The following is a 15,397-nucleotide window of genomic DNA, read 5'->3' as shown; positions in this document are numbered from 1 at the left end:
AGGTTTCGGAAAGGTGAAAAAACATATATTTAATATTTTCGCCGGGTATTTAATGTTCGGCTCCGCCCGAACTTAGACTTTCTTACTTGTTTATAATTCATATGTCTGCTCCTGTATCTATCAAGAGCGTTGAAATTGAATTATTTAAAGAAGATCGTTTTCCGATCGAAAAATATTGATTTTTAAGAGTTTTATACCATTTCTACGAAAAATGGTTTTTTCTCCATGGAAAACTTTGAGCGCTTTGAGCACCCCGTAAATATTTTTCGATTTCAAAATAAAAATAGGGGTATATTTCTTTCGATATAGAACAATCCTAGGGGGTGCCGGCATTAAAATTCCAACTTAATTTTTTTGGACCACTCTAATATAGAGTCATCTTCCTGGTTGCTTTTTACCTGGAGTTTCCCATTGTAAAGTTCTAAATAAGCTTGTATGAGCCTCTGATTAGCACGTTAAGCGCAGTTTTTTGCTGAGGCAAACCGGTGATGAAAATAGCGACCTCCTGTTCGTCGAAATGAGGTTGCTGCTTGGCAATGGACACCAACTTGTTCATTTTGAGGTCGAAACGTTGCCCGGTTGGCGAGGTTATGTAGCTTTTTTATGTTAACAGCTACGTCAGCTACTAACGGTGTTCTGTCAGTACGAAGGCATTGCCGCTAGATTTGGCAGGATATTTTGCCGTTTAAAGGCAGCTTGCACTAGAAAAGGCAAGTTGCCGCTAGATCTGGCAGGATCTTTTGCCGCTTAAAGGCAGCTTGCCGCTATAAAAGGCAAGTTGCCGCTAGATCTGGCAGGATCTTTTGCCTTTTTTCATTGGTTTTCCTGCCGATTATGACAAAAGCAGACTGCCAATATAAAAAGCAGTTTGCCGATTAAGTCAAGGCAGGATCGCCATTTAATAAGACGACAATAAATTTGTTGTGGCGCAGTCGAGCGCTTATCGAATAATGTTTTTTATTTATTAATTCTTTCCTAATTTATACAAATTTTAACTTTTTTAATTCTATGTTTTCTTATTTACTATAATACATATTTATTATACTTCTTACATACTAGTCTTACAAACACATGTATGTGCTGCCGACACTTATGCACATACAAATGCACATTGGTTTAGCTTAGCAAAATATGCTTATGGGAGAATGCAGTGTAAGCAGAAATCAAGCATTCCATAATATTTCGTGTGAACCACAATTTGTTTGCATTACCGCACTTTTGGCGCGTGTGGAACTTTGTTATGTAGATATGCATTTCTGATACACTACACAATTTTCTTTTACAAGTTCGGACCACCTGCTTTTATTCATTAGTTTTAGTTCTTTCTATAAATATATAGTGCATGCTACAACGAAAAACATGTAACTCAACGCTTCAGAGTACAACTCCACTACAAGATTTTCAGGTGGTCGGCACTTTTCAGGCTTTCGGCAATAGCTGAATTGTGTAGCTGTAAGCCTGAAATTGCGGAACGTCGAAAAATCTCGCTCTGAAGTTGTACTCTTAGCCTTTGTACAAGATTTATCATAATTCGACGAAGTTCAAAAAAGGTAATCGTAAAATCAAACTTTTTAATTGTAATTTCTATTATAACATTGTTCAAGTTTGAAAGAGCTGAAGAATATCTTTGATTTTTGAATTTTTTTTTCGTTGACGATGTTAAGCGTTTTCTTCCATACTTTGTATTGAAGAAAACGCTTAACATGGTAAGCGAAAAAAATTCTCAAAAATCAATGCAATAATTCAAACGTGCACAATTTTATACTAATACGATTTACAAACGGGATCGATTATAGAATGAAAATGAGTTTTGTGTGGAGTTTTGAAAGCGTTCAATCAGACTGCGAAAATGTTGATTAAAATCTGAAGATTATGAAAAGGTACAAGTTTTTACCAAAACTTTGGGCTACCGTCCTTCCTTGAGCGCAATTTCGAAGAATATTTCTGGACAAGTCCAGTTGCCCCGCACATAATAATAACAATAATAATAGATTGGCGCTTACACATATGTTAGCGTTTGGCCGAGCTTCTCCTCCGACTTGTGGCGTGCGCCACACAAGCGGAGGGACCTACAGTTTTACGCCGACTCCGAACGGTGATTGTATTTTTACGAGAAGCTGTTTTTCATGACAGAAATACACTCGGAGGTTTGCCATTGCCTGCCGAGGGACGACCGCTGTTAAGAAAAAACCTTTTTCTATATTTTTTTTGCGATGTTGCCTTGACCAGGGGTTGAACCCAGGTGCTAATGAGTGAAAGCGCGCACTGCTTACTGCCCCGCGTATATTCCGCAATAATATATTTTTGTTTTTTTTTTGGCCGTGGTACGGCCCCTGTATAAGGATTGAATCAATTGAGTGTGCATTCACATTTGATTCATTTAAAAAATGTGATTGCTTAATTTTAAAAATTTAACAACCAGTCTTGATATTGGTAACAAATTGTAAACACAAAATATGTAGTGTGTTATGGAGTGGTTGAGACACATTCACATAGAGTAGAGATGGGAAAACTCAGCACATTTGTACTGTGCTGGCAGCGTGAACTTTTGCGGGCTACAGGGGCTAGATGAAGAGGGATGCCAAAGCTCGAGGAAAGAAGGAAAGCTTGAGCAAGTTGCATCTGTGTATGTAACCGGAATACGAGGGAAAAGGGGGGGTTAAACAACACAAACGGCAATAACGCAAATTTGTGTTATTTCCCAATTGAATGTGAAATAACACAAATTTGCTTTATTTCATTTCTAGTTGAGCAATAAGACCAACTTTTAAACTTAACAGTTGAGTAATAAAGCAAAATAGTGCACATCCTCCTCCTTTCGCAATTATGCACTGGTGGCATTATAATCGTTTAGAAAAAAGAATAATAATAAAATTACACTAGCTCACTTCTGAAACTACTTTTTAATGCCCAAGTAATGAGAGTTATTGCGTATGGTGTTATTGCATGCACTGCACCCATGGTGGAATTATACCAGGTGAAGTAATATTAGAGTGAGAAGAAAGATTTTGACTCTGCTTTATTTGAAAGTTGGCCTATAAATTGTGCCTATAAGGCAGCCGAATGTCAAAACATAAGGCGAGAATTCTGTTTTATTACTTCGCCTATTTATTGCCTCATGGTTCCATGCAAAGATTTTAAAGTTTACCAGCAATATTTTTAACATATTTAAAAGCATGCAGACAAAATTTATACAAAAGCGCTATGTCCAATTTGGCGAGCAGTTATTAAAGACGACGCTTTCCCTTTGCTAGACTTTTCATAAGTAAAAATATTTGTTTAATTGTATTTTTGGAATAAACAAAGTTCTTTTCCCTTCTATCAGTAAACTGGTTTTGTTACAAATAGTGGAAATAAGCAATGGCAAATAAGGCAAAATTTGTTTTATCTCCAACCTTTGTTGGAAATAAAGCTAAACTGAGATTTTGGTATTATTTCCCATTTAAAAGTGAAATAAAGCAAATTTTACGTTATTGCCGTTTGTGTTATTTTAAAAGTGAACGAAGACCACAGCCATTCACAACAATACATTTCTCGGGCGTATGAAAATTGTAATATGATACGCTTGCAAACGTTTATCGTCTAACGTATGAAAATTCATAATAGGGGGGTGAGGCATCTTTTTTTAAATTAAAACAAGCTATAAGTATACCTACATACGATGCAATATTTTAATAAATACAGCAGAAAAGTAGCGCGCCGCATATTAAAAAAAGTACTGCTAATACAAAGAATTTAGATTATTATAAATTACACAGAGTGACACGGACTCTTCTACGAGTAAAACTATCAACGAATTTCTCCAACGAAAAACGTATATCTACTTAAAAAAATATGACATTTTAAGGACCAAAAAGTATACATAAACTATTTCAATAGAATTAAAAACAATTTCTTTATTGCATAAAAATTAAATAGATTAAAATTCCCTGAGAAAAGCGGCTAATTCCCTTGTTCCCAACCCAACAAGCCAGCGTAAGCTGAAAGTGAGAATGTATTATTGTTCATAACCCTGCTAGTAAAAACTTCTTGCTTTTTATATGGCGGGACCAAAATCGGAATGAGACAGTGAACAACGTTCGAATAAGATACGAAAAAAGTTCGAAAGTTCCCCGCTAATGATGCGTTTACGAAAATTCGAGAACAAAACTTTGACTTCCACAAACGTAGTGACGCGTTGTGGGAAAATGTTCCGAACAATTTTTGTTAGCGATTATCGATTTTAATAGTTTGGTCCACAAAACATCTGTTTACGGATTGGTTTGAGGATATTTGGTCGGCTGGGTATGCCAAATGCGCGAGCACCATTACATTTACAAGCAGACTTTATTCGCTAGTCTCGTTAGGTCACGCCCTTAATTACAGTTGACCGATTGTGGCGAGAGCACATGTTTAAATCCCCAAAAAAAACGTCAACAATCGCCCACTGAAAATTTATTTTTTGCATGCAGTGGCAGTTTGCTGATTCGAAACGTGTAGATATGTGTAGGCCAAATAATCAATTAATTGCAGATTGTACCATATATTTTGCCATTATTGCACTTCTTTAATCCGATTTTTGTCATATATATATGCTATATGTAGTACATATTTACATAATTTGATTTATTTCTTAACACTACAGGTTAACAAAGATTTTGTAGCTGAACATTTCACTGCCTTATTAGGCGCTTAACACTAGATAACACGAAATAGAAGACGAACCTTTAAAGTTTTTAAATTAGATTTGTTATTTATTATAGATAATGGTGAACAATATCCGGGGTCGAATTTGGAGAACGAGACGTCCGCTTTGGTTTACAAATGAAATAGTTATTATGATGAGAAAAGTGAAAAAGATGACATTTGTTTTTATGTGTGTGTGGGATATGAATATAAAGATATGTATGTATAAAGCGTTGACATACATACATATATGGTGAACTGTGAGCTGTTAACATGTGTGGTTAGGTGTGTAGTGAGCGGACGCCAGGATCATTCACAGTGGCCGGAAGTGGTCATTTAAACATCTGCGAGAGTGCAGAGAGGGGCCGTGACTCGAGAACGGCTTGTTTTCGGGCTAGTTATTGCAGTGCATTCTTTAAATTTTACTGTGTTATTGCCAGTGATTTTTTTTATTTACTTACGTTTTTACGTGAGGTAGGACTTAAACCTTTTATTGCCAATTATCATCCGAATTTATGACATGGACTGTGTTTACGCGGGGGTTTGGTAGATAACTGACGCTCTGGTGTCCCAGAGCCTTTATTTATAACAAAAACTCTTAACCTACACATACACAATTCTTACCCTAACCATAGTATATCTAAAACATGTGTGTTGCACTACACATGTAGTAGGTATGTATAACTTATCTAGAAAAACACTTAAACCGACAGTGCCAGGAAGTAATAAAAATAGTATACGGTTTCACTTGCATTTTAAGCCAATCGCATTTCATAACATTTAAGAAATGCATACGTGACTATTCCCATACACCCTGGCACTGAATTGTAATGTCTATAATTGCCAACTAAACAACCCTTAGGTCATGTTGTGCGCATGTGCACTATGTATGTATGTGTACAATGCCGTTGCACGTGCGCACAATTGCTACTTTCTATTGTTCTACTTATCGGCCTTACAATCGTTACCACATGCTGAGGACATGCGCATCCTAAATGTGTGCCCTATGAGTGTGCGTAACTAATCTTAAGACTTGTGCAACAAGACTTAACATATTGCCCACGTTGAAAGTATTTACTTTCAAAAAAGGTGAACTATTTCTTATTCAAATAGGAGTTGTGAGGAATCCACTCAATATTCAACCTACTGTACTTATATTTATGTACTTATTTATTCTTATCGACTATTCTATTATCTAAGGGCCAGAGCAGCGGGAAGATATCGTGTTGAGAGACCACATAGCTTCCGAAAGATGACGATCATTCCCATGATGACTCCTGCGATAATGATCCAAGTTGATATATTCGAGCTGTAGTGCATCAGGTGGTGGAAATCGATGTCTTCTGAGAAATCAACAATGGCTGGTGGCCGCGGAATGTCCGGAATCGAGTATGTCAACATAGTCCCTTTTATAGTAATGTGCTTCATGAGCGGTAAACTCCTGCTCATATTAATTGGGGGCATATTGTACTGAATAACAGTGGTTGGTGCCTTGTGTGCCCAAACGCTTACTATCGCGGTTGTTAAGTGGCAGCCAGGTTGCAGTTTTACAATGCCTTGCTCAACTAAAATATGTGCCGTATAAGAGCTGCCGCAACTGACTTCTGCCTTTGTGTCTTCAGGGACGGAGTACAGCCAGCTATTTGAGGATTTAAGCTGCAACCAAACTTCTTGCAGAGGCATTATATTCACCACACATGATAATGGTAATTGCTTCGAATTAAAGAATAGCTCTAGTTCGCACGACTGGTCCTTTCTTACATTGTAGAGTGGTCCAATTTGGGGACACAGCGTGATTCTTCTCATTTTCTGGCAATACGAATATTTAGTTTCTGTCAGGCTACTATACATTGATTTCTCCTTATTTACTACCAGATATTCATATGCGAGTTTAAAGCTCACGAAGTAGCCGTCGTGCAGAATCGGATAACTGGTCAATGCAAATAACTGTAGCTGTTGGCTTTGTATAAGTGGTATTTGAATTCGCACTAAACAGAAGCCTTGGTTTATAGTGGCTGTGACCCGTGATATTTTTGATAGCTCAAACGGGTCGGTATCTGGCAATTGTAAGTCATCATTTAAATTTGCCGTAATTGTTGCTATTTGGGTTTGGAATCTGTCGATAGGTAAAATCCTTTTCATGAAATTTCCCTTTGAGTTCCAAATCAAATCCGTAATATCTCCTTGCAGTTGCTCTATTGACTCTATTGCAATGTTAATGCTTGCTATATAGTTTTGAAAGCCTTCCATTGCTAATTCATTTTCAGCCGCTTTCTTTATTATTTGTATGGAGTCCGATATTTGGTTAAAATTATTTCGAACAACTTCATTTTGTTTCTTCAAAACCTCTTGCGTTATGTCTTCAATGGAGGATTGATTCTGGTATAGCTTAAGCAAGTATTCTTCATTTTTATGGGTCCTTTTTATTGTCGCCACCAATTCATCTGCGTGTTCTTCATCCATTAGACCAAACACTGAATGATACACGCTTCCAACGAATGGCAGTATAGACCTAGATGCTCTATTTCTTCCATTAAATCTCATCAGTGCATCCTTTTGGTTGACTTCTTTAATGCGATGAATGACCTGATTAACTAAGGTCTCAACTACCTTTTGAGATTCTGAGTCTCCCTTGTCCAGTAGCTTGGCGAGTTTTTGTAGAGCCGAGGGTGTTCCCATTAGAAGCTGTATTTGGTGCTGATAATCCGTCATGTTCACGTGGATGATTATTTCCCATGATGTCTTCGTCAAACCCAAACTGTCTTGCCTCTCTATTAATATCCCTGACTTGTCCCTAAATTTTTCTATAATTACTTGACAATTGTAGAGTGGTAGTACTAATAAAAAGGTTAACATCGTCATTAGAACATTTTTATTTTTATGCCTTACATTCCTATTCTTATGGGATTCCTCATTTTTACTTATATTTCTTTCCGTTTCCGTAGGAAAAGGACAAACATTGGTTATTGATCTTTTTGTCATTCCAGTGCTGGTCCTTACGTCTACCATCCTGCATTTTCCATCTTTTCCGATGATGAGGTTCTCAACCCTGCCCCTTCTCCAAGTCATTGTTGGAAGATTTTCTTCCTTAAGGAGAACTAAACTCCCTTGGGGTAAGTTATCTTGTGGCCTTTGCCACTTGACTCTTTTCTGAAGTTCGCTTAGGTACTCCAGTGACCAGCGCTTCCAAAATTCCTTTGAATTTCTTTCCACTGCTTTCCAGTGGTCCCGCACCCCGTGATAACAATGGTTTTCACTACTGTCTGCAAGTGTGGTTAAAGTCTCCCCTATAAGAAAATGACTTGGAGTTAAAACCTGGAAGTCATTCGGATCCTCCGATAATGGTGTTAGAGGTCGTGAATTCAATACTGCTTCTATCTGGGTCATGAGTGTGCACATCTCTTCAAAGGTCAATGTGCCTTCAACTACTCTGTGAAAATGCTTCTTAACCGATTTAACAGCAGCTTCCCATAACCCTCCTACGTGTGGAGATCGAGCTGGTATATTCACCCAATTAATGCTGTGTACAGCACAGAACGAGGAGACTTCTTTTCCGAGTTGCTCCTTTTGAAATAATATATAAATTTCATGTAAACTATTTGCTGCCCCAATGAAATTTGTTCCGTTGTCGGAGTATATTTTTGCAGGACAACCACGTCTTCCCACAAATCTTTTTAAGGCTCCTATAAAAGCTGCTGAGCTTAGACCTGATACCACTTCTAGGTGAACTGCCTTTGTGCTGAAACACACAAATACACACACATAGGCTTTATCTACTCGTTTGCCTCTTATTTTGTGGTGAATTTGTATAGGACCCAAGAAATCAACCCCAGTATTCAAGAAGGGCCTGGTGCATCTTACTCTATCTGCTGGTAAATTACCCATGATTTGAAAAAGGGGACGAGGATTTGCCCTGAAGCATCTATAGCAATTGTTAACAATTCTTTTTGTGAGTTGCCTGCCCCTTAAAGGCCAAAACTTCTGCCTAACTATTGCGAGAAGGCCTTGCGGTCCTATATGTAAATGTTTTTGATGGATTCCCTCCACCAAAATTTTAACTAAAGTGTCTTCATATGGAAGTACTGCAGGATGTTTTGCTTCTTCTGGAATATTGCCTTCTTGTAGACGTCCTCCAACTCTAATGATGCCATTTTTGTCCAAAAATGGTGATAGAGTTATCAGCTTCGAGCTCTTTTCTAAATTTTTGTTACCTGAAAGGAGACTTAGTTCTTTGTTAAAATATTTAGTTTGTATATATTTCAAAATAAAATTCAAAGCTTCTTTTCGATAATATAAGTGATTCTGAATTTCGAGTTCTTTCTTAGGACGCTTTAATGTAATATCTTTAAATTTGATAAGCAAAGCAACCACATTTAATAAGAATTCAAAATTATTTTTGTGGTCAATTGAATCAATTAAAGAGCAATTCCTTACCAAAACACCTGCTGTTATAGCAGTTTTCTTTATATCTGGAAGCGATGTTAAAGGCTTTGTGACAATTTTTTTTCTGTATGACTCCATGTTAGCTAAGTGCATTGGTCCATTAAACCACAGACTATTATTAATTATTTCTTCTGGATATAACCCTCTTGTTATTAAATCAGCTGGGTTTGATTTTGTGTCAATATGTCTCCATTGCCGCCCTTTGGTTTGCACCTGAATAAAGTTTACCCTATTCGACACAAATATTTGCAATTTTGCAGGATCTAATTGTAGCCAACTAAGGACGATTGTTGAATCCGTATAATAAATATGCTTGTCTTTTAGATTAAGTGCTTTTGATACTTTTTCCATTAATTTTACTAACAGTACCGCAGCACATAGTTCTAATCGAGGTAACGTCTGAATTTTTAATGGGGCGACTTTCGATTTGGAAGCTAATAGATTTATTTTAATATTTCCCGATTTGTCTACTGATTTTACATATACCACAGCGCCATAGGCTCTCATGGATGCATCTGAGTATCCGTGTAATTCTATTTCTTTTGCATCAGGTAATAATGCGTATCTGGGAAGATTTATTTCATTCAATAATTTCATTTGATTTCTTAAATGTACCCAGGATCGCATGGTTTCTCCTGTAACGGCTTGATCCCAGTCGATTTTTTCTTTCCATATTTGTTGTAGTATCAATTTTGCCACCACTACAACTGGACTCAAAAGACCTAAAGGATCAAATAGTTTCGCAATATCAGAAAGTATTTGGCGCTTTGTAATTTTGTAGTCAGTTTTTAAATAAGATTTTATTGAGATATCATCTTTAGTTGGATTCCAAGCGATTCCTAGGGCTTTTATATTCTCAGCTTTATTAGATGTTATATCTAATTTAATTTCTCGATCTTCGCTAGGAATTTCGTTCAACAAACTAGGATGATTAGCACACCATTTTCTCAATTTGAATCCATATCAATTTAATATATGAATTATTTGTTGCTGCATATTTTTTAGCTCAGTTAGATTATCACAACCTGTCATCAAATCGTCCATATAAAAGTCTGACTGAATGCATTGTGAAGCTGTTGGAAATTTATCTTTATTATCTTCTGCTGCTGTTTGTAGACATTTTACTGCTAAGTAAGGTGCACTCGCAGTGCCATAAGTAACAGTTTTTAATCTGTATGTCTTTAGGGCCTCCGATGGCTTCCACCTCCAGTAAATTAGTTGGAAATTTTGATGTTCTTCGTTTACCCAAATTTGTCTGAACATTTTCTCACTGTCTGCTGATATTACAAATTTGTGTGTTCTGAAACGCATCAGAATATCAAATAAATCATCTTTTAGCCTTGGCCCCGTATGTAATAAATTATTTAATGATATATTTGTAGTAGTTTTTGCAGATGCATCAAAAACTACTCTCAATTTTGTAGAAGTGCTATCTGGCTTCAGTACATAATGATGAGGTAAATAACATTTGAACTGAAGTTGGTTTGGAGTGGCTAGAGCCTCCATTTGATTTAATTTTATATACTCCTTCATAAATTCATGATACTGTGACTTTACTTCATAGTTTTTCTCCAATTTCTTTTCCATAGCTAAGAACCTTCTTTTAGCAGTAATCTCTGAATTTCCTAATTGTTTAATATCTCCTTTAAAGGGGAGGTTTACTCCGAACTTCCCATCCACTTTTCTGGTTGTGGTTTTTGTAAAAATAGTTTGACAGTCTTCCTCCTCCTTTGAAAATTTTTTGTCTTTTTCCATATCTTCCTCAATTTCCCAAAACTGTTTTATTTGGCTTTCTATTGAGGGCTCGGAAAAAGAGGCCAAACTGCAAATGTATGGGGTTCTATTAATCATTGCAGCTCCTGTAATAACCCAACCCAATTTGGTTTTGTGGGCTATTAAATTATTTTCATTCAATGAAATTTTTTCTCCTTCAAAGAGATCCCCATAGGTTAATTCGTAACCTATTAATATGTCCACTTCCTTAGGAACATTAAAATTTGGATCAGCTAATTCAATGTTATTTGGAATCTTTTTAATAATGGCTTTTTCTGCCGGCAATTTGGACATTAATTCCTGCGCTATTAGTACGTCTAGATTTGTTTCGAAATTGCTCATATGCATTCTGGACTTAATTTTTATATTTACCCGTTCTTCAATTTTTGAACGTGTTTTGCCAACACCTTCTATCGCTGCCGATTTAATTGCTTCGCCCTTAAGTCTTAATTTCTTTAGGAACGATTTTGACATCAAATTTACTTGAGAGCCGCTATCAAGAAGCGCTCTGCCTTTGATCCATTTGCCTTTGGCATCTTGGATATAAACAACCGCTGTAGCTAACAAAATGCATTTTTCTGAATTTTCGCATCCTTGCTTAATGGTACTTTTTGTCACTGCACCTTTTTCATTACTAACTTTGTGTAAGAATGTGCTATGACCTTCATTACATATACGACAATTATACCCATTGCAATTTTTACTCGAATGTCCATTTTTTAAACATTTCGAGCATAAGTTATTTTTTCTAACCTTTTCCCATTTTTCTTTAATGGTAAGGTCTTTAAATTTTGTGCATTGAAAAAGGAAATGTCGATTATTACATCCCATGATGCATTCGATTTCCTTTTTGTTTGCCAATTCTTTAATATGGTCATCCCATTTGGATGACCCATCCTTTTTTGATGATTTTTGTACTGCTTGCAGTGCATAAAACTCATGATTTAAAAATTTCACCAATGAGTCAACAATGGGTATTTCTCGTGAGTTCTGAAGTGAAGTTTCATACTTCAATCTTAAATCATTACTCATTTTTCGTACTAAAATGAAACTTAAAAGGCCTTGCAGTATACTTTCAGAACTCAATTTTGTTGCTTTTAGAGCTTGCAAATTTTCCTCAATCACTTCTTTCAATCGTTTTACACTTTCTAGATTTTCAGTCGTATAGGGTGCCCCCATTATGTTCGAAAAATGAATGGCAGTTTGCGCTCTCAAGTTGGTATATTTATTATCCAAGAGGTTCCAAGCAATTGGATAGTTTTCTGCATTTGCTGGTAGGTTCGCGATCGTCATTGCCGCTTCCCCTCTTAGCTTTGATTTCAAGCAAATCATTTTCTGTGTATCCGAGATACTGGCTGAACCTATTAATTGGGAAAACAATTCTCTAAACGTGTTCCACTGAATATAGTCTCCAGAGAATACCGGAATATCTATTTTTGGCAGTGTGTAGGGCAGATTTTCATTCTGCGTTTTTTTATCTTCAGGAGCGAAGTCCAAAGCCTCATCGAGTTTAAAACTTACGTTGAGAAATAAATCTTCTAAACAATTCTCGTCACATTCTCCTAAATAATTGCGATACATCATTTTAGCTTCTTTGGCACTTTCCAGAAGGAAGACTTTTGGAATCTTATTTCCCAAAAATTTGTCAATAGTCTTGCTAAGATCTTCTAAAACGAACTTTAATTGCCGTTCTGATTTTGAAATCATGGGAGCTGTAGCGATTGAACCTAAGGTGTGACTAGATGTAGGTGGCTGAGGTGCTGGTCGTGAGGCTATCACTCCCGCTGCTTGCAAACTATCTTTTAGTGCTTTAGCTTCCATTTCCATGGTCAAAATTAGAGTTGAGGTATTATTGAAAAATCCCCTAATTTGCTCTGCATGGTTATCTTTAAAATAAGGGTTTCTCTTTAGGGTTGAAGAGGCCTCTTTGAGGATACACTCGTTCTCCTCAAATTGCCTAGACAGATCGGTTACTACACCCCTCCAACGTTGGATCTGTCCCTCTTCAATATTTTGCCCCCTAAAATTTTTTATTTCCTCATACAGAGCAGAGATTCTGCTTGCAATGGTTTGATTTTCGTTAAGCGCAGAATCCATTGCTTTTAAATTTTTTTTATTAAGGATTTAATACACACAAAAAACTATGTAGATAAAAGACTAAGAGTATATATGTATGAATATATTAATACTTACCACTACTCTTATACTGCCAATTTTAATTTGAAACAAAAAAAATTTCACTTTTCAAAAAAACTCACTTAGGGTCACCAACTGTTTACGCGGGGGTTTGGTAGATAACTGACGCTCTGGTGTCCCAGAGCCTTTATTTATAACAAAAACTCTTAACCTACACATACACAATTCTTACCCTAACCATAGTATATCTAAAACATGTGTGTTGCACTACACATGTAGTAGGTATGTATAACTTATCTAGAAAAACACTTAAACCGACAGTGCCAGGAAGTAATAAAAATAGTATACGGTTTCACTTGCATTTTAAGCCAATCGCATTTCATAACATTTAAGAAATGCATACGTGACTATTCCCATACACCCTGGCACTGAATTGTAATGTCTATAATTGCCAACTAAACAACCCTTAGGTCATGTTGTGCGCATGTGCACTATGTATGTATGTGTACAATGCCGTTGCACGTGCGCACAATTGCTACTTTCTATTGTTCTACTTATCGGCCTTACAATCGTTACCACATGCTGAGGACATGCGCATCCTAGATGTGTGCCCTATGAGTGTGCGTAACTAATCTTAAGACTTGTGCAACAAGACTTAACAGACTGGCTTTGGCGTTAAACTGTCCATCACTGACAGGCCAACCTAATATTACCGGCGTGTATTTTTCTACGCACGCACGCAAGTTTTTCACATTTGAGTAACCAAAATAAATTTGCGTGCGTGATATTTCAGAGTTGCATTTCTGTCACGCCAAATCGAAATATAACGCAACACAAATCTTGGAATTTGAGTTAGCTTTTTACGCACGCCGTCAATTTCGGTTGGTCCCATACAAGTTATATGTGCATGGGAAATTTTTGACAGTAAACTGGCGGTTTGCGTGAATATTAGGTTGGCCTGTGATTTGGGGATATTGCTTTAGAGGATTTTGGCGGGGCTTCTGTGTAAAACTTTTTAAATTTATTACTCATTTGCTAATTGAGCTGCGGCAATGGTTTCAATTACCGAAATTTAAATATTTTTATATTATTATTATTTATGGATCAAGAAGCCTTTTTTCTGATTAAACGAAAGCACAAATATGTACGTGGAATGTGGGCTATGTATAAAAGCAGTCAACGGCGACTTGCTAAAAATAACCAACCTACCGAAAATGGCGAGAATAAAAACGCGACCAATCTTCTTCAACGAAACGATTTACAATACTTTATTAGCCTTGATGTTAGTTACTTATTAGCGACTCATATTTAGTACGAACAAATGAGAGAAAATCAGAGTGATTATGAGTGGAATTATGATTGGTTTACAATGTAGGTATATATATGTATATGTGTGTATGTAACTAAAATCGAACGCATGTTTGCAGTGAGGACCAGATGAGCCTACTTAAACTAGGCTTTTATCCGGCATTTGAGTCGATCACATAGGGTGACCCAATATCCCGGCCCCGTTGAAAGGATCTCCAGCATTGTGGTGGGAGGTTGTCATCATGAATAATTACTAAAGTCCCTTTTGCGAGATTAGGCGAGGGTGCTGTCCACTTCCCACGGGAGCGTAGTTCGTTTACGTAGTCCGCGGACCAACGATGCCAAAAGCGTTGCTTTATGAAGGTGATCATGTTGTAACGGTCAAGATGCGAAATAGATTTCTGCTCTATTGAACGATCAGGCAGGGCACGCAGTGAGTCTCCTACTAAAAAATGACCAGCCGTCAGTGAACCAAAGTCGTTTGGATCTGATGACATCGGAGAAAGTGGGCGCGAGTTTAGGATGGCCCCTACTTCTATAGCGCCAGTGCTCAGCTCTTCAAAGGTCAACCTGGTGTTGGCTAATGTGCGATTTAAAAGTCCCTTTGCGCTATTGACGGCGGCTTCCCAAAGACCGCCAAAATGAGGAGCCCTGGGTGGTATAAAAGGAAAGTTTATGAATTCCGATGAGCAATACTTATAAATTGTTTCTTGTGTCTCGGTTTTGAAAAGAAAGTGCTTGAATTCCTTCAAATGATTCGACGCCCCAACAAAATTCGTGGCGTTATCGCAAAATATGTCGCATGGCATTCTTCGACGGCCGCCCATGCGCTTCAGAGCATTTAGAAATGCGTGTGTTGACAGGTCGGAGACTACCTCAATGTGCAAAGCTTTGGTTACGAGGCAAACAAACACAGCCAAGTACGATTTTATAGGAGCCCTTCCTCGGATTCGCAGATACGTGTTTATCGGCCCACAGAAGTCGATTCCGCAGCGTTCAAATGGGGGTGCGGGTGCAAGACGTGCAGCTGGTAGCGGTGCCATGACCTGTCGGAGCAGCGTTGGCTTGTAAC

General features: G+C 37.3%; 2 protein-coding genes across 2 annotated transcripts; both read right to left on the bottom strand.

The window, feature by feature from the left end:
* Positions 1-5,199: 5,199 nt before the first annotated feature.
* LOC108370341 (uncharacterized) lies at positions 5,200-9,883 on the bottom strand. Its single transcript, XM_017625663.1, has 2 exons — positions 8,704-9,883; positions 5,200-8,614 (listed from the first exon to the last, which is right to left on the bottom strand). The coding sequence occupies exon 2, from the start codon at positions 8,548-8,550 to the stop codon at positions 5,857-5,859; it is 2,694 nt and encodes an 897-aa protein (XP_017481152.1). The 5' UTR covers positions 8,551-8,614; positions 8,704-9,883; the 3' UTR covers positions 5,200-5,856.
* Positions 9,884-10,071: 188 nt separating this feature from the next.
* On the bottom strand, positions 10,072-12,708 carry LOC108370340 (uncharacterized). Its single transcript, XM_017625662.1, has one exon. The coding sequence runs from the start codon at positions 12,706-12,708 to the stop codon at positions 10,072-10,074; it is 2,637 nt and encodes an 878-aa protein (XP_017481151.1).
* Between the last annotated feature and the right edge of the window lie 2,689 nt (positions 12,709-15,397).

Source organism: Rhagoletis zephyria, unplaced genomic scaffold (genome assembly GCF_001687245.7).
Source record: "Rhagoletis zephyria isolate East Lansing unplaced genomic scaffold, Rhagoletis_zephyria_1.1 Rzeph_scaffold_04163, whole genome shotgun sequence".
Classification (NCBI taxonomy): domain Eukaryota; kingdom Metazoa; phylum Arthropoda; class Insecta; order Diptera; family Tephritidae; genus Rhagoletis; species Rhagoletis zephyria.
This window is presented reverse-complemented; position numbering and strand designations above follow the sequence as displayed.

What these genes read in the sequence shown, in the direction of transcription:
- LOC108370340 (XM_017625662.1), bottom strand. Translation starts at nt 12,708, where the DNA reads ATGGAAATGGAAGCTAAAGCACTAAAAGATAGTTTGCAAGCAGCGGGA.
- LOC108370341 (XM_017625663.1), bottom strand. Translation starts at nt 8,550, where the DNA reads ATGGGTAATTTACCAGCAGATAGAGTAAGATGCACCAGGCCCTTCTTG.